Source organism: Lonchura striata, chromosome 4 (assembly GCF_046129695.1).
Source record: "Lonchura striata isolate bLonStr1 chromosome 4, bLonStr1.mat, whole genome shotgun sequence".
NCBI lineage: Eukaryota > Metazoa > Chordata > Aves > Passeriformes > Estrildidae > Lonchura > Lonchura striata.
Window position 1 is genome coordinate 48641773 of NC_134606.1, and position 24087 is coordinate 48665859.

Sequence of the window (24087 nt, forward strand, 5' to 3'; positions counted from 1 at the left end):
AAACAGGTGTGTGAAAGCCAGGAGCAAAAACAAAACTCTGGTGTTCCTGTTCTTGTCAGTCTGGGAGGGCCTGGTGTGAAACATTGCCAGTTTATGGAGGTGAGCTGGAAGCCCCTGCACCCCCTGGTGCAGTGGGCACAGAGCATGAAGTACCATGGGTGTTACACCTGGACAGTAGTTAAAGCCTTCCACAGAGCTATTTAAAAACTTGTTTTAATTCCTGCTTTTGGGCTGTGAATGAAGGGGATTAACTTAGCAAGGGCACACAGGAAAGCTACAGTGTAATTTGAAAACCATAGTTCTTGTATGTTCTTTCTTAGGAGCTGATGCTTCTGTCCTTTTGCAGAGGAATTTACTGATTTTTCATACACAAAATCCACAGCCCTTCTTTATGAGGAAACCACAGTACTTTGAGATGTCCATGACGTTTGCTACAGTTTTATATGCTTCTGTAATTTTATGGGAAAAAAGATGTGGAAGTCTGAGGCCATATAAAAGCGTCACGACTCGCGGGGAGCCAATATTGAGAGAACCCACTCCGGTGTTATCACAGCTCTTCCTCATCCCTTGCCGCCTCCCTGCCGTATTCTAGAGCTCCGAGTGCATTTGCTGCATCTGAGAGATTGGTTACCCGTACTGGAGCTCCCCTTATCACTGCACCGCCGCGCCTCTTGGAGAAAAGCAAACCATCCGGCCCCTTGGCCGCCGTGCCGGGGCAGGGCTGCGCGCCGGGAGCCGCCGCAGCCGGGGCGGGAGCGCGGCCCGGCCGCTGTCCCGCGCTCAGCGCCAGCGCCGCCCCGGCCGCCCGCAGCCCCGCGCGCAGTCGCGCTGCACCGCCCGCAGCGGCGCCGGCGTCCTCCCTCCCATCCCCTCCCTTGCTCCCTTGGAAGCGCCGCCCCAGCTCGCTGGTGGCGGTGGCTGTCGCCATGGGCCTCGCTGCGCTGCTGCTGCCGGCGCTGCTTTTGCCGCTGGCGGTGTCCGCGGGCGGCCCGGAGGTGCGCAGCCTGCGGGGGAGCTGGCGGCTCCGCAGCGGGAACGGCTCGGTGGCGCTGCGAGCGGAGGTGCCGGGCTGCGTGCACACCGCGCTGCTCGGCCGGGGCCTCATCCAGGTACGGTACCGAGAGCCGGGCCCTGGAGCAGCCCAACCCGCCAGGGCAGCCCGCCTCGAGGGGAGAACCCAGCCCTCCCCGCCGGGGCAGCCCGCCTCGAGGGGAGAACCCAGCCCTCCCCGCCAGGGCAGCCCGCCTCGAGGGGCGAACCCAGCCCCCAGCACACAGCCCCGTCCCGGCAGCTGCCCGGCCGCTGCAGGCTTGGTTGGCATCGCCGGGGCAGCAGCCAGGCTTCGTTTGGTGTCTGCAGTGTCCTCAGTCCCGCATAAGGCCGAGGATACAGATGGAAGCTTTGCGCTATGTGAGGTTGTGGTTTTGACACGCAGCCAAGGTACTGACACCAGATACTTGCAGTATCCTCACAGTGTGTAAGTCATGCGTACCTATAGTGGTGCCTCAAAAGAATGAAGAGTTAAACCTACACTCCTAAAATATGACTCGTTGATGCAATAAGTTTAGTGTACTTAGGCTATTAAAAGCCCTTTTAAAACTTGTGGGGAATATCAGAAGAGTGGAGGTCATATATACACCCATTCTACCTCAGGAATGTATAGTCTGAAACAGAAAAAGTTAAAGTACTAACTCCTGTCTCAACACTCTGAAGAACCTTTTCTGCTTCTGTTTATGTTTGTCTCTATTAGATTTTTAAATTTATAGAAAAACAACAACCACTTTCTTGGAAAAATTTTCAAAACTGCAGTTGCATATGGATAGCAGAGTAATCTGATACTAGCACAAGGTGCCTGTGACTCAGACCTGATGAGAAACGTGGCACTAACTGGATCATTGTTGAAATAAGATAACCTTTTTAAAAGGAAACTAGGAAAAGGTTCTTGTGTACCTGGAACAAAGAAAGAAATAAAAACCACAGTGAAGTTAACAAAGTCGCCTATAAAGGTGATAAATACAGTTCTGTGCTGGAAAATGTACTGTTGTATGGAGTGAGTATATCATATTACCCTTCCTTTATTGTGGGCCCAGTGTTACAGTTCTTATGCATAATTTACTTAAAAAACACATTCTGGATGTATTTTTAAAATAAAAACACATTTTGTATTTTTATTTCTTGGGGTTTAGGCTTCAGCTTATTATACTCTGATTAGAGAAGTAAAAGGAGAAAGACACACCCTTTGAGCAGGATCATTTTAGCATTTTCTGTGTTGGCACAGGTTGGGAATCCCAGCACTAATAATAGATTCCAAAGAGTGTCACTGCCAGATACAGAGCATCAACACTGGAAAAAGAACTATGCTATGAAGGGATAGGGAGAGCTATGATGATCTGTTGACATCTGCGTGCTAAGTGATGTGACATCTTGGACACTAAGAATTAAGGTTTCAGAAGGACTCTTCTGTAGTTGGCAAATATGCAGAGGGCAGGGAGACTTTATGTGGAGGATCGGTGAAGGGAACTGTGCTGGTTTCTCTGATGCAGAAGTGCACGCGAACATCTGGGGTGTTTGGTTGTGCTGGGAGGTGTTGCTGCAAGAAGTGTGAATAATCATCAGGAGAGAGAGACTGTGACCAATTCACTGACTCAGGCACACAAGACAGTGATGTAATGAAAGACTCACATTTAACTACTCACACTAAGTACACTTACAAGTGAGAAGATGTGATTGCTAATTTAAATGCATTGCTGCAAACTGACTTGTAATTTAGCAGTGTATTTGGAAATGAGGATCATGAACTCTCATGTGCCTGGGCAGAATCCCAAGCCTGCACAGAGGCATGAGAGCTTAGTCAGTGAGCTGGGCAGCAGTGGGTGCTTGGCTAATTAAATCGATGATGGTTGGTTGTGGTCACTTAGAGCGTGTTTACTTGAATACAAGTAAGAACTTGTTCAAAACACGTGCTGATACAGCTGGTGGACTGGAAGCTGTTGCCAAGTTGGTGATGTTGCTGTTGAAGTGCTGAGTTAACCAAAATGGTTCACTAGTATGGTTGCTTAATCTCTGGACTGGGCCCAGCTGGTGTCTTACTAGTTCCAAGCTCAAAATGAGACGACCTGTTTCTATATATAGGTGTGTACAGGTAACTCAAGTCAGCTTAAACATATTCTTACTCAGTTTAGCAAAGCTCAGTTTACAGAAAGAAGCATTCACACCAATTTGCACCAGAATAACTAAATTGTTTTAAAATCACATTTTTGTTTAAAAGATGGAATGCAGACCATACCAAAACAGGGGAGCAACCTTAGCAGATTTGAAATCTATTGCAGATGGTGTTAAATGCTTTGCATTGTGCAAAGCAGCAAGTCTGTGTTGTTTGGAAGGAGTCAGTGACATCATTCATTATTGCAGTGTGAAGCTTCGTGCTGCAGAGGGGGGTTCAGCTGTTTGTCCTGAGGTTTCTTCACTGTGGTGAATGTGACCAAAAGTTTCAAGTGCAGCTGCCTAAAATCATGTTCCTATATTCCTGTTTATACAAAAGCATACACACTGCCCTAATTGTAGAGGAATAGAGCACTGGTTGCTCCATTTTTTCCAGAGTTCATTATCTCTGGAAATCAGCCTTTTTTGGTGTTGGGTCAAGTATAGAAATGGGAGATTTATTATAGATGCCTAAATACAAGTTTTGGTCTTAAGTATTTTTTTCATTTGCTCCTTTTACTCTTTGCAATGGAATATAGGATCTTGGTTCATTTTACAGAAGATGTCACTAGATCAGTAACCCAGCTGGTAATTGAAAGTGGAGATTGATCTGAAAAGCTGTACCAGGAAATAGGAGAACAAAGCTAGTGGGAGCAAAATCATTCTGGATAGCAGGAACCCTATGTTCAGCAACCTGGTGAAATCTACATGCTGTTTTTGTGTGTGATTTGGAAGTGGCAAATCTCACTGCATCCTTTGCTTTTGTATCCGTGAGATTTTCAATGGGTTAGCACCCAGAAAAGAAATTTAAAGCAGAGTTTGGAAGGGTCTACTCCAGCAATGTAGCTTAGTGGGTATCTCACAATGACAGGAACGAGGGCAGCAGGGGGACGCTGATTAATATTAAGCCTTCAGAACATGGCTTAGATTGCAAGACTAGGCTGCAAGCAATTTATTTATCATTGTGTGGTTCATTTCAAATTTAGGTCGACACACAAACTGTTTCTGCACAGGGATGCCCTAGCTGATTGCGTGTCTGTAGCCTTACTTTAATCTGCTGTGCAAGCCATACACTGGAATTGAAAAAATCTCTGATGCTGAGGGTTCATTACTCATCTCCCTGGATCCTCTTAGCTTTTGTTCTACAGATATCTTTATTCTGGCTCATAAAATGTACATTGGAGCAACATGTCTTTCTGAATGCACCAAATGCACATGTCTCAAAAAATGCTCTTGGGGAAGACTCTTGAGTTTCCAACCAAAGTATTTTTTTCTTTCTGTTCAATCAATGTAGTTCAAATGCTGGATTAACTATGATAAAAGTTCTAGGGCCAGGAGATTGCATCAGAGTATGCATTCGGCTTGATTGTTTTAATAACATTTCATTAAGACACTGTAGCTCTTACTACTATTTACATGTAAAATTGAAAAAAACACATGAGAAATGCACATAGAGAAGAGTAATAGTCATTTGCATGAAGTTAGAGCCAAGCTTTGTTTTGAATGAAGACATTTTACAAACTTGCAGTGAATCTGTTGCTAACCCTGCAGCTCTGGAAAAAGATTGGCCAAAACCATTTTGTCTGAAAGTTTTGTTTTTGACCACTGTTGTCAGTGTAGTATTTTATTTAGGCACTGTTCTGGTAAGCCATATGTACCCACAGGTAACTTGCTTATTAAGTCTGTGTGCTGGAAATAGGCATCCTCTACCACATACTGTCCAGGTTCTGCACAATGCCATCTCTTGTTGGCAGGTGACTCCGGTGTATTTCCAGTTCTGAGGACTAGGGCTGTTACAGCTGGATTTTCTCATATGACAGCCATTTGCATTTATACATAAGGCTGTTCTGTCTTATTAGTTGTCACCTAGACTTGTATGGAGTATTATGAGAGGTCTGTAAGTGTGATGCTGATATAGAGGCTGGGTAGCAAGAGCATGCACTTGACAGAGAAGCGAACAGTGCTCTTGGTCATGCTTTGATATCAAAATTTATTAGAAGAGACAGAAGTTTATGTACCTGAACTGATAGCTCTACATTTCTGGAATGTAGTGTGGTTTTCTGTATCTTGTTCTGCATTTGTATAAAATACACTGTTGTTTGTTTTCTGATATTTCATCACAACTTAGATTTTTTTGGAACAAGCCAGGTAACAATTCCATTTGATATCCTATGGTTCTGGTCAGGTTAGATGGCATTAATTGTTGGAATAGTTGATTATTGTATTATTTTCCATTGAAATACAGGTGCTCTGCTGAACTGTGAGAACACGTGCAAACATTCAAACCCCTTAGTAAATCTGAGCATAAATATTAGAGGACACTTAATTTTTTCTTTCAAAAGCTTGTGATGTTAAAAGAGGTAAAATTTCTAGTGGTTTGTTAAATACATCCAAGTATTCAAGTAATATTAAGCAGTGGGTATTACTGTGTTACCTTTTTAGTCATATTTGACTTAGTGTTCTGCTGTGACACATCCTGAACATTGACAGTGACATTCAGTTTACTGCTTTCTGAGAGCAGCTACTGAAATTTAGTTGCTTTAGGAGGAACTTTCAAGATTCACACTCTGAGGATATGGTCCATTCATCACTACTGTTAGTTCAGCCTGACTTCAAGCTGTGAAAATTATTTATGTCCTGATTGCTGTTGCTTGTGATGTTAAGGTGCACATGAGTATAGGTAAGTAGATATTAACTATTTACCTTTCAATCTGAAGTTGCCCAGAGCAGAATCATTAAACTGTAAATCATGAAACATCACTTGCAAATTTTATTTTGGTGATCTGTTGCACCATCAGAATTTTCTTACAGTGTACATGATAAAATATCAGCAGAGTTAATTTATGAGAGAAGAGCATGCAAGTTGACTTCATAAGAAAAGCAGGGTAAGGCAAAATCATCTGATTTTTGTTCTCTCTATTAAATTTCAATTTATTACATGCAGATCTTCCACCTGGGTACAGCTGACTCTGGTGTCATTAAGGTGTTTGTGCCATGCTCCTCAGAGCTCCTGGAGCCTGGGTGACCGGGAGGTGTCCTTTCATTGGGCCAGGGTGTGCCTGGCACCACTCGCTCGCTCACTTGGGCTTGGAGCCTCACTTCTCCTGTGTTCGTGTCTCATCCGTTTCCTGCTTAACAGGAGAAGCTCTTAGCTTGTATCACCGTAGCTTTTCAATATCCCCTTAAAATCATTGCAAGGAGAACCTTCCATCTGGGCACTGGCAGTTCTTCATTGTAGTGGTGCCAGCGCTTTTGAAGTCCTGCTGATGTCCTGTTAGCCGACCTGGAAATTGCTTCCTTTTGATGATCTGTAGCAGGGCTTTTAACCTCCTCTTAGAAAGTGATTTGCTCCTTGTTTACAGCGTTGAGGCTGGGAGCAGGGAGCAAACAGGCAGGCAGCTTGAATACTTCAGATTTTTCCCCCAAATTGCAGGGAGCAGGAAAATGCAAGGCTGTTATGTTTGGTGAGATCTAAAAATAGCTATAGTTGACTCCACCCCTCTATGAATTGCTCCCAGGATCACACTGAGCTGTTGAGCTGTTGAATGTGAAGTGTAATAGATGTGCAGCCTATTTCCTACCTTCTTCCAATTTCTCCCTGTGCCTTTAAGTGATTTAAATTTGTCTTTTTTTTTTTATGCACTTTTCTGAACTAAGCCTTTCATTTTGATGTGAAATGATTTAATGTGGGATGAAATTCTGTTTCAGACAAATCCAAACACTTTGGCTTACATGGTTACATCTTCCAGCACTTAGAGCAGTTGTATTTAATAATGGAAAAGCCAATAACCTCACAAGTGTATTGGCAAAGTAAATCTACTTTCTTAGATGACTTTGTTGTGATCATGCGTTTCTCCTGAACCTTTAGAATTGTCTTAAAAGCATTGCTTGAACGTTGCCACGACTGATTTTACAACACTCAACATTTGTCATGGTTAAAGTGGCTGACCAGCTATTAGCATTTAACAGCTTTTATGTGATGTATGAGCTGTCTTACTGGTTAGGTAGCAATGGTATCAGTAAACTGTTAAGTTTTACATGAAGGTACATGGAACTGTGAGCTTTCCATCGAAAAGGGCATATTTGCACTTTCTATGACACCTATTTTAGCAGTCAGTGCATTTCTTGAAGTTTGAAGACTTTAGACTAGTAAAGAAGAAAGCTCCTTCTGGAAGAAGTATCTTCAGTATATTCTGAGATTTAAACATGTCACTCTGTAAGCTCCTGTAAAAGCCCATTTGGCGATCAGATTTCTGCCTCTGATAAAAGATTCCTGCGTTTCTGCTGCTAGACAACCAGTTTTGTGTTTTCTTGTGTTTTCCAGAAATTAGGACTTTGTTCATTAACATCTCTGTATCTGTGCTTTTGTGGGAGAAATGGTGCAGGTTTCTTTTCTGCAACTTTGCCAAGGCACTGATGTTGATTGTGTGACCATTAACCAAATGGCTTTACAGTCTGCTGTTGGTAGTGCATTTGCAACTTTCACATCTTTTGTTAAATATTTCATACATACAAGTGACAAATATTAAAATTTAACATGCACATTTTTCAAAGCATAATGTGAAATAAAATAGTATGTAATGTTAAATACGAATATGTATGTACATGTAAATGTATATAAGATGGTATATAATGTTAAAGCAAGACTTGTCAAAAATGTGCTTTCTAAAGTACATATTGTGGGGTTTCACAGTGTCTGACATTCTATGCTTGCCTCTCATTACCTGAGTACAATGATCTCAGTGAATTTTCTTTTATAAGGCTAAATTTTACATATTAATATACATTTATTGGCTTTAACTTTTGCATCTCAATAAAAGTCTGAGATATATTCCCCAAAAGTATGGAATGGATGTCTTAAAATTCAGTAATAGTCCTGTAAGCTCATGATGACTTAACTTTTAAAGAATACACTGTATTATCAATGCAGAAGTCATAGTTTTACTCAGGTGTCAAGGCTTTTCCTTTTTGACTCTTCCCTTATAGTAGGAAATTTGATTGACTGTAGCATTTAGAGGCAGGGTGACACCTTTCCCTCCGTATGAGCCCAAGGAATGATGTTTGTATTGCTGTAGGACTCCAGAAGGGTCTGTGCTGCTGAGGAGAGTCACTTAGATGTTTTGATTTTGTTCTGCTAGGTAAATAAATTTATGTGTTTATTGCAGAGCCTGACCCTAGTAATTGTAAAACAAATTTGAGGTATAAGAACATTTTTTTTCAGAAGATTTCAAATCCCAAATGTTGTTACTATGCATACTGACTCCTGAAATGGGGAGAAAAAAATAACTTCCAGCAAGTAGGAAAGAAAAAAAAAAAAGCTGATTTTTTTTAGTGTGACTGAGAATATTCAGGATGGGTATTTAAGCGTGTTGGTGCTGTAGAACACTCCCATCAAAGAAATCCTTTACGCTGCTCGCCTTTCTCTGAGCCGGGTTGAGTCATTGGCCTTTGTTGGGGGCAGCAGCACAGCCGTGCTGCTGCTGCAGGGGCTGGAACCGGGATGTCAGGCAGGGAGCCGGGTACCGGCACTGACAGGGGATGGGACACTGCCTTTCTGCTCTCTGACATGGGACAGGACCTTTCTGTTGCCTTTGTGGGAGGTGTGAGGCCATAGGATGTCAGGTCCTTTAAGCTGGGTGATGGACATGGTGACCTGCTGTAAGGTAATACAGCATGAAGCCAGAAAGGCCGAGGACGTAGCTTAGACAAACCATGCCTTCTATTCTTCCTAGGTAGTGTTGTTAAAGGGAGAAGGACACATTTGATGTAAATGCAATACCACTCTCAAAAGTAGTCATTTAGTTTTTTACCAAAATGGTGTTGCTTCTCCTTCTTCTCTTTCTCCATCCCTCCACATACAACAATTTCATTTATCCTTGCCACAGCCAGTCTTGCTGACAAGGAACAACTGGTTTATTTGCAGTAACTTTAAACTAGAGATTTGTTCACTGCTGTCCCTGAAGGCCTAAAATGCTGTTTCTCTGCCTCATAAAATCCTATTAGTCTTACTTTCTCCATAATTATGAGGGTGATCATGTTTCTGTTCCTCTCATTAAGTCACAAGCTCTCTGGATGTATTGGTTAATTTCCAGACCAGTAATTTCTTGTGTAAAAACAAATCCTGCTACTTCTAGTTTGAGTGATTATAGCAGACAGGGTTTTGAGTTATAAATAAAGTCAAATATTACTAAAGCTTTGCTTTCATGTAAAATTTCAAGGGTGAAAACGAGTATCAGGACCAACTAAGGTGGATTTTGCATTTGCAGACTGACTGAAACAAGAACTGTCATCTAATGGATATTGTGATGCTTTTTATGCAGCAACACTATTACTAAATAAATAGTGTAATTTTCTTTTTGTTGGTCTGTCACTAGGATCCATACTATAGATTTAATGATGTGATGTACAGATGGATCTCACTAGATAACTGGACTTACAGCAGGATGTTCAAAACTCCTTTCGACATCAGGTATGCAGTAAAGATATGTCTAAAATAGTTCTCAGCCATCTTTCATGTAGAATTGCAAGTTAATCCATTAGCTCAAAATCTGCTTAATACTTTTGTATCTGATAAAACAAATTATGCAATCGTGCAGCTGCAAAGCTGTTGCTACAGAACACTTTAATTGCTGATTTTTTTCTTTTTTTTTTAATTGCTTGTTAAAAATTACTTATGAATTGTCAGCTGTAAAAAGATTATACTTAGGCTAATTGAAAGCTATCCCATGTAATACCTGGTGGGTATGTGAACCTGATGTATTCTTGAGCATGCTGACTTGAGCTACTTTAGCTGTCATATTAATTTGACTATTTAAAGGTACAATGTAGCTACACTGAGTCAAAAGTAGCTACGGCAACTGCTGGTATAATAGTGATGCACATTTTTATATTGTGTGTCTCCTGTGTGTTTTAACTCTAGGTATCCTGACAGTTTTTCACACATATGTTTTCTTTTGTAGAAAGTGGCAGAAAATTAATTTGGTTTTTGAGGGAGTAGATACAGTAGCACAGATCCTGCTCAACAATGTCACTCTCGGAAGAACAGACAACATGTTCAACAGATATGTAAGTAATGTGTTTATTGCTAAAGGTGCTTCTGTGTTTTCTTCAAAGCCTTTTTCTTCTGAGCACTTCGAGTGCATTCAAGTATCCATCAAAGTAGGTGCTTGGATGCAGAAAGTATTGACTTGAAGACTGCATGTACGATTAGGTAAATGCTAGAAAGGGAAGTATACTTACCTTTTCAGTAGCAGCTGGGTACATGTTAGAAAGGGAAGTATACTTACCTTTTCAGTAGCAGTTGGGTCATATCTAGAGGTGAATGTGCGTTTGTGCCTTATCCTAAAGGAGAGGACCAATACAAGAGGATCAATTCAGCTAATAATATCTCTTGCTTCTTGGGATCTGTCCCGCCTCCAAGAAAACTAAGCTTAAATCTGTTTTATTAGCTGTGAATCTACTTAATAATTGGTATTAGAATGGTTTACATGTCAATACTGCAATGAAAATGCACGTGCTGTAAAGCTTGTGTGTGCTTTCATGCTTTTGTTTTTTAAAGAGGGTGGTTTATTTTTAATATGGTACTTTGGATAACATTGTCTTGCATTTTGGAGCTTCACTTATGTCAGCATGAGAGTATTCATTGTGGAATGATCTTGAGAGTGGCAAAAACATTCAGACTAATTTCATAGCTTTAAAATACAAAATTATTCTGGTATTAACATAAGGAGCAATTCTTGCTTTTATCTTAAAGGAATCAAAAAATCTGAAGAGTTAAAGGAAGATTGGTAGTGGAATAACTGAATTACAAATGAAATCTGGTGTCTCCATATCTTAGCATTTACCATTCTGGCAGCTTTTATTGCAGAAGCACTGGACTGAGACATAAGACATTCTGCCACCTGGATCTGTGTGACCTAGGACAAACCACTTAGTTTCTATTTGACATAGTTTTACCATCAGTGAAATAAAAAATTTTGTAGAGTTTTGATGAAATTGTAATTATTTCCTGTTTGGAGAGTATCTAAAGGTTTGTCAGTAGCAGGCTCTGAAAGTTAGGAAGTGGTATTATTTTGTCCATATTTCTGCAACTTAATTTTGTGTCAGATTGTAACAATTCATGAAATGGCTTTCACTGTAAAACCAGAGTGTGCTGCATTAAATTGAGTCTGGAGTTACTGTGACCCAGGCTTGTGCCTTGTTCAGCTGTTCCACATAGCAACAGCATCTGCAGGAAGGACTCTGAAGGGTCTGGATTGGGGAATGCTATTTGCTTTCTAATATCCTGTTGTATGTTACAGAAAGAAGTGATTCTATCTGGGCTGCTCCCAAATTAAAGGAAAATGGCCAAGACTTGTCTTTTCACAAATGAATACTCTGAGGAATAAATGGGTATTAGCCATTGGAACCATATTGTGTTGATAGCACAGGATAATTCTGAAACTGAACAGTTCTCCAGCCACACTGAAGGGGATTTTGTGACCTGCTGAGGAAGCCCCCAAATGCTTAATTTGGTGCTGGCATAGAATGTGTGTCTTACATTTGGGGGATTAGATTGCAATTTATTTCATTTTGGGGAATGAAACACAGCTTTGCAGCATTCATGGACAAGGCAGCTCATTGCCTTGTGGTAGATGAGCTGGCAGCACAGTGTGAGCTGGAAGCACTTCTGTATGGAGCAGCTCTCTGAGTTGGAATACCGTGTCTTTCCAAAGATACAGATGGGTTCTGGATGAGGAATGAGGGTAAAGATTCTCTTGCTGTCCTTGTCCTTCAAGTACTTCTCTGTGCAAGCAAAGTACTGCAACCTGCAATGAGAGCTTGGTGTGAGGAAAGGGGTTTGCCCAGAAACATTTCCTTCTATCTAGAACATTACTGTGTATTTTTTTTTTTTCAATTTACAAAGTAGCTTTTCTTTTCTTTCAAAACCGGATCATGCTGAGACTATATTTCAAAAGCTTTTGAATAATATATGTATGGTATTAAAATCCCCATGTAATACTGATTATAAATCTCATAGATAAATGTCAGCATTGTAATGGTTTTGTTCTGTGTTTTGTCCTAGAGCTTTGATATTACCAGCATGATCCAGGAGGTCAATTTGGTTGAAGTCCGTTTCTTGTCAGCTGTTTCATATGCAGCGGAGCAGAGCAGATGTTACAAAGCACACAGCATCCCCCCAGCGTGCCCTCCACCTGTGCAGAAAGGAGAGTGCCACGTTAATTTCATCAGAAAGGTAGGGGCAGAATTGGCTGTCTCTGGCTTCAGGCTGGAAGAGGAATGCACCACAAGCTGTCCTTACAGTTGTATTCTGTAACCTGCAATGTTGTTTTATAAGTAGGGCATATTTTTCATGCAGCTTCCTTCTCCCATCCCCCCTAGAAACCTGTAGTCTTGTATGTTGACAATACAGGAGGCGTGAGAAGGCCAGGCTTCATATCAAAGTGATAAGAATGTTTAGAAGGCTGTTCTCATCAAAGAGACAGCAAGGAGACTTGCTGCTAAGAGGGCAAGATAGCATTGGGAAATGTGTAATCATTCCATTTTGATCCACTGGGTGGGTTTAGCAATGTATACTGACAATAGATTTCACTGCTGCAAATACCAGTGTGTTATAGCCAAGGCTGTAAAAATCTCATCCAAGCAGCTTTGTGAGTGTTTGCTGTTGCTCATGTGCTGTGCTATTTATATTGGGCAGCTCTGGCACGTCCCAAGAAGTGTTATCTAACTGGGAACATGTTCTCATCTTATTACTGTTGTGAAGTGTGATTTATATGTAAATATTCAATGAAAACAACAGTGTAATATAAATTAATGAAACTCAGAAACCTTGATTTAAGATATGGCTTCTTCGCTGTTAAAACTTAACTTAGGGCAAACTATCATTTGAGTAGCATCTCATGTATTTCTGATAGCTTTGCAGCAGATAGAGGCAATGTCTAGATGATTTTATTTTCTAATTTGTCTTTTTGGGAGTTTTCGTGTATTTGTCTCTTCTTAAATGCCTTTCTTGATAATTATTTTCAAACTTTGTAATAAAGCCCTTCTAAAGTCTTCTCAAAAAATGACTCGGATTCTGTAAATCTGGTATTTAAATCTGGATATAATTTCCTTTAAAATTTATTAATGTAAACATAGACTTCACATTGTCCAGGAAAGATCCTTCAGGGTTAAGAGGCTGTCTTTATTTCTGCTTGCTGCTACTTTTATTTTTGCTACATTTTAGAAAGTTTATTAATTCTTCTGAGTCCACTGTGTTTCTCAGAAATCAGTGCAAGGAGAGGCTTGGAAGGAGTGGGGCATTTACTCAAGCTCTGTTCTTATTTATAGAGCAAAAGAGACTTGGAGTTATTTTATGCTTCACTGAACTATACCTTTAAATTTGTTAGAAAGTACCCTAGTGCTTCTTCCTCAAATGAAATTTTTGACTGTACTTGGAAACTGCTCCAGAGATTTCCAGAAACATTTTGAATTCCAGGTATTGGCAACAAGAGCAGCTATGTCACATCTAAAACTAAACAAACATACTAGGACATTGCTATAAGCTGGTTGCGAGTTTGTGGCAGAACACAGACCTGTCACTGCTAACATACTCCAGCGATACAGGCGTATTGTTCTTGTGACATACTGTTTCTGTAGCAGTCTCTGCAGTATTTTTACTGAAACCTGCTGGTCTCTCAGTGATTAATTGGTTTATTTTTTATAAAGGGAAAATGACTTTCAATTGGACATGTTTTCTAAGAATATGTTATCCCTAGTTTTCTGTTTGAAATAGGTACAGTGTTTGCTTCCTGGAAGGCTCTTTTGCAGTTTGATAGACAGGGAGGCTGACTGGCAATGCAAGGGATAGGCCAGGCTTGTGCAATGTGGTTTGCCCAAATTAGTATGCCTTGGCTGTAAGTTATTAGTCTCTAAATTTAGAACTGTGTGTCACTGTACAAGACTTTAGGAGATCTCTTGTATTTGCTTTGGGGGCTGGGGCTGTGTGAAACTTGGAGGGCAGCTGAATAGATGTTGTCAGGGGATTTGTTAAGTAGAGGTCTGACCAGGTTTGAAAACAGCTAAATGGAAATTAGCATACTTACTTCTCTGCCTGAGCAGCATTTTATAATTCTGACAGCTATTCTGATGTTAGTACCAGAACTAAGCTACTTCTCAACCATGTTTTTGTTCCCTTTGTTTTTGTATAACAGAACCATAAAAAGGGGAGAAACAGTGAACATGACTGAACTACACAAATACTCCAAACATATCCATTTCTTTCCTTGTATTACTCTGTGGTGTTAAAACTGAAAAATAGGAGATAAACTATTTCATATATGTTTTTTAACTTGATACTGTTCTTCTACAATACTGTAACATTTCTAATTGTCAGTTTTCTGCTTACTTTGTCTTTTAGGTACAATTAAATACTGACATTACAAACAAAGATAATTCACAACTGAATTGAGACTAATCTCATGGGTTGTTTCTTTGATCTTTACTGTTTGGGATTTTAATGGTGTTTTTTTAGTGGTATGCTAAGTGTTGTTTTGCTCTTTTGGTAATACAAAATTTCTCCGCACATGGACGTTTAATACAAAACTTAATTTTTGGTATAATACAGGTTGTAGCAGCAAAGTTCTGGTCGTGAATTAAGAAAAAAATACTGTAGAGTCTTCTGGATTTATGGAAACTGGAAAAATTCTTTCAGTGTATGTCAGTATTTTATTCCCAGATAGCAAATGTCTTATTTCTGGCACAGCACCAATGTCTGTGAAAAACAGGCATTTGTAACATAATCATTCTGTTTTCCAGGAGCAATGCTCATTTAGTTGGGATTGGGGCCCTTCTTTTCCCACTCAAGGAATCTGGAAAGATGTTAGGATTGAGGCCTATAACCATTATCACCTGATTTACTTTTCTATAACTCCTTTCTTTGGTAAGTCTCTTATTTCTTCTTGTTATTGGTTACACCTTTAGAATACAAACCCATTTTATTGGTAAGCCAAATTAACCATCAGTAGGAAATGTTCTATGGGTTTTTTATTACTTTGTATGTAGTTCTTTCCAGAACACACCTTTATTAGGTATTGAAACAGTACTTCAGTACAAACAATAACTGTTAAAAGTGTTAGAATTCAGAATCTTTTTTTTGCTTAAAATCCCCGAATAACTGCACAAATAAATGTAGTATAATTGAGATTATCACCGGTTTTTCAGTTTTGGAAAATTTCCTTTCTGTTGGCATGCGTTTTCACCAAGACTCCCTGTAAATGTCTCACTTTCGTCTCACTTCCATTTCAAACAAAGGCAAAGCTGCTATGGAAATTTAGTTTTGTGTTGGAAGGACAAATGCACAATGAGCAGAGTTCGAAGAGTGCTGAGTTTTCAGGACACAACATGCAGTCTGAGAGAGAAAAGCAGTCGTGCTATGCAAGGATAATTGTTAAAGCTGCAACTGGAGAGGATAACCTCATGCATTCTTGCTACCTAACTTACCAAACCGGTTTCCTCTCTTGCAGTGGTCTCTCTGATTTTCCTCTCCTTTCATTGATCATTGTAGCTGTGCAAAAGTAGTTAATTTTCCCTTGAAACTGTCTGCAAATGGTGATATGCCCAGTTGTAGACCACCCACATGCTTTTTTTCACTGCTTGATGAGCCCAGTGGAGTATAGGCTAACACGTGGGTCCTCTGCACTGGGGTGAATTTCGGCCCTCAGGAATAGATTTGTTGTGTATGAATAAAAGAGGAAGGCATCACTCCATGGCTGCTTTTAAAGCATCCTGAAATAGCTGCAGGTCTTAAATAGAATTGATGTGACTGGAATTTCCATGGAAAGCCCCAGCACAGATTCTGCTTTCTGAAATTCAGTTACAGTAAGTCTTTTATGGTCCCTCCCACATTCCCACAACTCCACCTTCTGGTAGGTAAAGTCTTGCTCTCTGGGTAAAAGTGGAGAGGGCAAACCTCTTTCCTTCAGCAGAGAGTGGCTTGGAACCAGAGCAAGAGCTTATTAGTATTTGAACATAATAACGTTTGAAAAAGAAAGAGTCAGTGAACAACCTGAATTTATGCTGCATATGTACTTTCATTGTTCATCAGATTTAGTGTCATAGCCTTTTGACCACTGAGTCTGTAAAAGATCCATTGTTCTTGGTTTCTCTGCCTAGACCCCACAGTTCAGGCAGTTACGAATGAGTTGGAATTTCTATATGCTATTGTATGGGAAGAAGAATGCACTGTAATGTCTGACCCTTATAGGGTGGGTACTTTTTAACCTTTTCCACATTTCAGATGATCGGTCTTCACTGGGTAATGCTAGGTGTAGTATAAACTTGGGAACTCAATCATTGCTCTTCATTCTGTGAAAGACAGTGAAAATCACACCAGGGCTGAATGCAAGTCTTTGTTTTTTGGAGTGAGCTCTCTTTCTCCTGTGGAGGAAGGAGAGCTAGAATATATAAATGAAAGGAGAAAGTAAGTTATTAGTAGTTTGGGTATACAAAATGTGTCTTTGTTCTAGTTCTCCTTGTTTTCTGTTTTGTTTGCTTTTGCTTATATGTTAACCTGCAATATTTGAAGTATAGGATTAGCTAGGCTGTGTTAGTAGCTAGGCAATTCAACTACTGAAGTTAGTGGGAAATTTACACATACATCTTGAGTACCCTTGACCCTGGCTCTCCCTCTTCAGTAAGCTCTATAAAAGAGAGGATGCTCTGTGGTAACTTCAGAGTCATCTCAGGGAAGTCATTAACTTGTTTCTTTCACGACACATGGGTGGGAGAAGGGATATAAAGATACAGCCTGTCAAGTCTAGACACAGTGGGCCCAATTCATCCCCAGTGTAGCTCCATTCATTTTGTCCAGTGAGTCTGGGATGAATTCAGCTCGTTTTCTGTTAATACTGGTTTTGTTTCATTGACAAAAGTGATTGTACTGGCTTGTGATTACAATCTTTCCCAAAGAGTACCATGTTCATGTGAGTGCTGACTAAAAGCAAATACAATGTCTATGGGAGTTGGTGGGAAAAAATTCTTTCCTAATGAAGTGACTGGTGTCAAGGTCTCTGACTTTTGTACAGAACTATGAAAAAAAAAAAAAAAAAAGCCCTGGATGGCTTTTGAATTAAAAAAAAGAGTTAAAAAACATAAAAAAAAACCATAAATCATATTGCATTTTTCTCTTCCATTGGACGCACTAAATAAGCAGATTAACCATGTAGGATGGCTGAGACACAGCCTGAAAATTGTTAAATTTAATCTTAGGTGATTGAATATTTTCTTTAATGAAGGATAATGTTAACTAATAGGTATATAAAAATAAGTCTTAAATCCCATTTTTTCTCCCTCTTCACTTAGCAAAGAGTGTTCAGCAGTGGTATCTTGAAGTCGAGTCTATTTTTGATGTAGTCAGCTCCAAGCCAATTGCAGGTCTTGTGACTGTGAACATCCCCAGGTTACAAACGCAGCAGACATTCAGTGTGAAGCTTCAACCTGGAGAAGGCAGTATTGTGCTGCTTGTAAACATCAACAAGGTAAAGAGGTGTGTGTGGGGAGCTAGTTCAGCTGCAAGATGTTTCCCCTGGTTTCCAATATGACTTTCTGCCTCCATGCCACTTTTAGGCCTCCTTCCTATTCCTTACTGTGTTCCTAACTTTTAACAGCAGTTCTGTATCCCTTATAGGGTAGGAGAACAGTTATTTTGCTTTTTAAAATCTGATGTCTGTGGAGCTATGTAGCTCACTGCCAAAACGCGATGAAGCCTTAGAAAGAGGTCACATAATCACTGGCAACTCTTAAATGACCTTTTTTGAGGTATTTAGGTAAATAACCTTTGGATACTCTGTGTCACTTCACTGTCAGCAGGTAGCAGGTATCTCACATGCTGCTGTTTACTGGACTGACTGGGACCAGAATACACTACAATACATAAGATTTTCCCAGGAGGGAGAGGAAACATTCCTCAGGCCTCTCAGTAGATATTTACTTTCAGGTAAATAAACACAAAAGAAAATTTTGTGGAGTAATACTCCTTATATTCACTTGTAGTCCTTTGGATAGGCAAGTCTCAGGAGGTGTTTTTGACTGGTAGAAGGTGCTCTAATGAGGAGCAAACTCCATTAAAAAATCAGTCTCCAGCCAGTGGGCAGAGTGGGAGGCCCGGCAGGTGCAGCAGGAGCCACACCTGATGGAGTTCTCCACGGGAGCTTCACTGCTGCAGCACACACATTTGTGGGTGGGTGATGTGCTGTGAGCAGGAATGTGGGGCTTCTGACAATACTGGCAGTTAGTAGCATTAGAGGGTCTGCCTTCAAGCTCTTTTATATTTTACTGGCTCTGCAGTGTTTCTGCATTGCTGTGTAACGCTGCATCTGTTTTCCCAGTGTGATTGCATTGTCCGTGTGTATTATTGAGTTCACTTGTCAGTTTGCATGGAGAGAAAGCAAGCAGGGTGTTTGTGTTACAGTGTGCACACTCTGTGACTTGTGTATTTATGTGCTTTGTTTTATTTTGACACAGAAGCTTAGAAACATACAGTTTTTGTTACTGTTGTCATCTGACATGCAAGTTACATGAGTAATTTCCAGTACCCAGTTTCTTTTAAAGCAACCAGGGGTCTCTGCTTATCCTTTTAATGGATTACGTTAACCAGGCACTGCAAAGTGAAACTTCAAAAATTATTTTTTGCTTATTTAGTTGTCCCAGCCTCAGAAGAGATCTGTTAGTATAGTGCAACTGCAAGCCTGGAAGGAAGCAGTTCCTTCAGAGCAGAGGCAGCAGTGTTTCATTATTCTTTGTGCACAAAAGGCTTTGCTGCATGAATTCACATCAGCTGATTTTATGAGAAGCCCTTAAATGTCTACTCTATTGATGAGGCTAACAGAGCCCTTACTCTGTACAGAGTCGTGTGGTGCATGTTAGATACTGAGACCTCACCAGAAATGTATTTCTAGTTAAGAGCTTACTGCAGATTACGTTGTGGAGTCAGTAGGTGTGCGAGTGGTACATTTGCCGAGATGTGTATCAGCCTTCCTGCAGTTGCCACGCAAAGTACTGTGCTGCCAACATGACAGCATTTTGCTTATCAGCTAGTGATGAGCAGAGGGTGACATCATTAGTGGCCAATGAGACACCCAGTCGTGCCAGGCAGCTGCGAACACTCCCTTGTTGTCGAGGCAGGCGCTGAGTCTGTGCTTCCGTTTGTATCCATGCAGTGCAGAGATCAGTGCTTCCTCACAAGCAGTTGTGAGAATTCTGTATCGAAGAAGCTGAAAGACATATTCCTGGTATATTCATCGTTGTATCCAAGTATAGCTACAGCAAAATGTATTGCTGGGCTGCTTTCTGACCTCAATTTGTTTGAAAAGGTTGAGGCACTCCTTGCATTACTATATTCAGTGCTGATCCCTCCATTGTTTGGTTTCATGCATTATTGCTTTCTTTCCACAATTTTTGTGTTATGCACTCAACTGGCAAATGCTGGCAACAGGAGTGAGTGGCAGAAGTAGGCTGCTAGAGTGAAGATAAATATTCTGTTATCTTGGAGACTGTATTTCATGTTTATAAAAATTATGGAGTACTAATGATGTGATTAAGAAACATACAGAGACAAAGCAAAAAAACCACAGAATGAATGAAAGAATTTGACTTAAAAGTTTGACATAAATGAAGCGGGCAGTATGGTTATGTATTACCAGAGTCACAGTTGAAAAGTGTTACTGCTGTATATTGAATATTGCATGGGATAGGTAAAAGGATCAATGAAAGGAGGTGTATGATACTGAGCTTAGTGAATAATGGCTGCTCCTGACTCAGATATTTGGGGTTTGGAGGAATAGTGTCAGTGTACCTCAGCTGAGGAGTAGCAGCTAGATGTGTGCATGCATGTCCAGGCATGCTCATGGCCTGTTGTGGATACAAAATGAAGTGATAGCCTGGACTTGAGCAGAAGAAATCACACTTCTCTCTTTAAATGATTTTCACCTCAGAGCTGCAGCTGGAGAGAACATTAGCATATCTCAGCTGAAGCACAAAACCTCGTTAGGCTTGTGGTAATTCACTCAAAGATATCTGAACCCTAGGTAGGTGCTTTGGTACCTCTTGTTAATACACATTGCTCAGACTTTCTCCGTTTTATGTTCAAGAGTGCTGCAGTGGAGGCTTGGTGGCCAAATGGACATGGAAAACAAACTGGATACAACATGACAACAACTTTCATGATGGAGGCAGGATGGCAGATGGAGAAGTTTTCAAAGGTGAGCCCTAAAGTTTGATTATATCTGGCATTGCACTGTTAGTGTTAGGACATCAGCTCTGCATAGCGGGATGTCTAGAGCTCTGCAAAGTTTTGCTGAGTTGTAATATGCATGTGAAAATGCTAATGAGAAGTGAGGTTTTTTAATGTCACCATGTATGGCTACCTCTTTTCTGGTAGTCTTTCCTTGTGTGGATGCCTTTACTTATATTGTGGCTGCAAGATGGTTTACAGTTAACCAGAAACCTCAGAAGAGAAAAGATGTTTACTTAAGTTTTCAAGCTTATGGCAAGAAAACAGCACTTCTAAACTTCATTAACCATGCTCTTGGTTTTATATCATGCACTGAAAAACCCTTTAGATTTCTAGAAGATTATGCAAAGGCTTATTACTGAGATTTTTCTTACTAATTCAGTTTGTAAAAATTTATGGGATAAACACATTCCTAAAAACCTAACATGCATATATTTATTAGAATGTGGTAGATGTGCTTCAGGCTTAAGAAAAGGTAAGATCTTAAATATGACCATAAAAGTAGCATTTGGGGTTTTTTGCATAAGGGTTCTCTTAATTATCTGTTTGGTTTTACTAAGAAGCCTAGAGGAGGTAATTTCCAATTGTCCATTAGAAATAAAAATTCTAGAGATTAGACTGGCCTCCTTATGCCATGAATATGTGGAAACAACCACATAAATGCATGCATTTATTAGATGTTTCTGGTGTGTATTGCTTTACTAAAAACTAATCTGGTCACCAGGCATCTAAACTGCTATTTGCTGTAACATTTGTTAGTATGAAAAAAAAGTAGGAAAATTAATAGCTTCTAATGTTGTACCTTTATTGGACTAGCTCTAGCTTGATTATGAAGTAATAATAATAATAATAATATAATAATTTGCTCTGATTACTGTTTAATTTTGAAACAATTAAAAACTCACACCAAGTAAACACAGCATGTGTTGCGTGGAAAAACTGCTTGTAGGAAATACAACTGTAAAACCTCTAAAAGGGAAAATTCTGTTATTACTATGTGAAAACTGCACAATGATAAGAAAGCTAATTCCATTTGGGTACTTGTGTCAGAATATTTCATAGAGCTCAGGGGCATATGATCAGGGAACTTCATGGTCTACAACAGAAGCCTCTTATTTTTTTCTCCTTAAGAGGAAAGAGGGGAGGGAAAAAACCAAATGCACCACATAGTGGGCATTGTGAATTAACCAGCATATGATGCCTTTACAGCTCACAGTGTGAGGTCTGATCATCCTTTCTGTGTTTGGGGAATCTCTTAGATTCCAACAGACACTTATGCATGCACACACCATCACCCCCCAGACAGAGCTGTAGGAGTGGAAAAAGGCTCTGTATGTAGGTTTTCATGTTGTAGCATAATTTTCTCTCTTGTCAGCAGGACTGAACAGCAACGTTCATATAGCTCAGTAAGAACTTTGAGTAGTTCAGGAGATACAATCAGGGATTAATGTTCCTGAAAGTTGTTTTGTTGTCAGTTCTGTTGTCCATGTTGTGCTGACTGTATTCAGGAAGAATAAATTTCCTACTTCCTCGCTTTTTTTTCCCCTCAGAAAAAAACAGGTGAGACATTTCACAAGTGGTTTGTGTCCATATGAGTATCTACTTAACTTTGGACAACAGAAAACTGAAGCATGAGAATGTACATATGAACAAGCACAGCTTGATCTTATGTCAGATTTGGCTGCTCCTAACTTGAACTACTTTCTGGATTCTGACATGCTAGAGTAGTCTTCAAAACTTAAACTAATCCTTTGTTAATATTTCTGGGTGGCCTTCCAGTATGTACTTGCAGGAGCTCTATAGAGCTCTAGCCAGCAGTGCTGGGAATCTCTTTGACTCAGAGAAGCACTTACTCATTCCTGTTCAGAGTAGCAGAAAAACAAAGCAGAATAAAAGCCAGCACCTAGGATGGGATGTGGTTTGGTTTTCCATTTGAATATTTTGTTTTAGAGTTTGTTTCTCAAGATAATGTGAAACAAAGTCGTATCGCCCAGTGACATTGTTTTTTCTTGATGGAGGGTCCCGTTTGCTATTGACAAGTTGCTTATTTCTTGCCATCCCCACATCAAGAAATTTATTACCTCTTTCATTGCCCCATGAAGCATTTGTTGCTTCTCAGTTCCATTTCTCCATCTTTCTGTATGCTCATTTCTCCAGCATTGTACTGAGTTTTTCATTTTTAAGGCTATTTTTGTACTTTCAAGATCTTGGCCTCCAGCAGGCTTTGTAGTTTTCACATCACTTTCATGCCGTGTGCTAATTTGTTAGGTTACTAGGTTGTTCTGTGATCTCAGTTCAGCTCTAGGCATCTTCATCCTTATTACTTTTCCTACTGCTAAATATGGGAATGCCAAATGTGATCCACGGGTCACCTAACTGTGTACAAAGCCTTTGTATGTGCATTAAAAAGACAGGTATCTCTTTCATAATTATGACCAGAACCAGCTGATTGGTCTGTGGTGGCTAGAGAGCCTCTTGTGTGTGCCCTGAGACTGAGAAATGCTCAGTCCTCAGGCAGCAAGCTCTACAAGACAGATTTTGAGGTGGCCAAGGTCTTGGTAGCCAGAAGGGCACGTAGCCAGTCATGCCACATGGTGGTTGTCTCCCATTGCCCTTCTTTTACCCCCCAAGGCAGAAGGAAGCTGTAGTAGGAGCAGGAAGATGTGTTGTTACCAGCTGACCCTGGGAAACAATGGAGTTGTGCTGAATCTTGAAGGCCTGGGAATGTGAGCTGAGGCTAAGGAGCTTTTTCTCTTGCTCATGCTGTCTGGGTGGTCCTGGCTGAATGCTTCAGCCTCTCAGATTGCCTTGGGTTTGGCCAGTTGCACGAGTTCCACTTGAGCATGAATAAAGCAGTATCACATTACTTCTGTTGGTAATATAAATACTCCATTACAAATGCACTCTGACACAGTCTCAACCTGCCTGGTGACATCCTAAATACTTTGACAGCTCCAACTGCAAGTCCCATTCCATTAAAAAAGAGCCACAATGGAGACTGAGCAGTTTTTCTCTGAGTAATTGAATTCACTGCAGGAAGGTCAGAACTTTTTTGCTACTGCAATACTCATATTGTAGTTTTTCTTTTGTAGCCTTCAGGTGTTAGAGTAACTGCAAAAGTTGTATGAAACATTGGTAATTATTTAAATTCAACTGCTCCTGTTAAACGAAGTCTGCAAAATTCTAGGAATGGTTGCTGCCATGATGCAGAGCTGTTTAGGTTGAGCTGAGTGATAATGTGACCTCTGCTAATACATCTCATTTGTCACACGCATTGTCTCTATCCAGGTATTTGGTTAATGATTGTCCAGTTAGCTTAGAAGCAAAAAGTGGTGATTTTCTTTTTCTTCCCTACCTCTAGAAATAGGTTTCTATTTATATGTGTAATTTTTGGTAAGCTGAACATTCAGAAAATGCAGTCCCATAGTGGGATTAATAATTTCCCTTTTGAACTATAGCCATGTCTGATGTGTGAAATAAAGAATTGCATTTTGTCTTAAAGATAGGTGTAGATAGGTGTATCATTTGCACTTAACTAGGTTAATTTTAGCCTGATTTACTGACAGATACTTGCCTCAGCTGAAGCTTGTGGCAGAGAGAGAACAAGCTGTACTCTA

The 24087-nt window shown here is 40.3% G+C and overlaps 1 protein-coding gene across 1 annotated transcript in view; it reads left to right on the plus strand.

Annotated features, from left to right (window-relative positions):
* The first annotated feature begins 896 nt into the window (after positions 1-896).
* Positions 897-24087, plus strand: part of MANBA (mannosidase beta) — a 51789-nt gene continuing 28598 nt past the window's right edge. Inside the window, exons 1-7 of the mRNA XM_077782959.1 lie at positions 897-1109; positions 9576-9670; positions 10161-10266; positions 12266-12436; positions 14998-15121; positions 17542-17717; positions 20328-20438. Coding sequence (XP_077639085.1) covers positions 927-1109; positions 9576-9670; positions 10161-10266; positions 12266-12436; positions 14998-15121; positions 17542-17717; positions 20328-20438 — 966 coding nt within the window. The 5' untranslated portion in view covers positions 897-926. The remainder of the gene's footprint in view (positions 1110-9575; positions 9671-10160; positions 10267-12265; positions 12437-14997; positions 15122-17541; positions 17718-20327; positions 20439-24087) is intronic.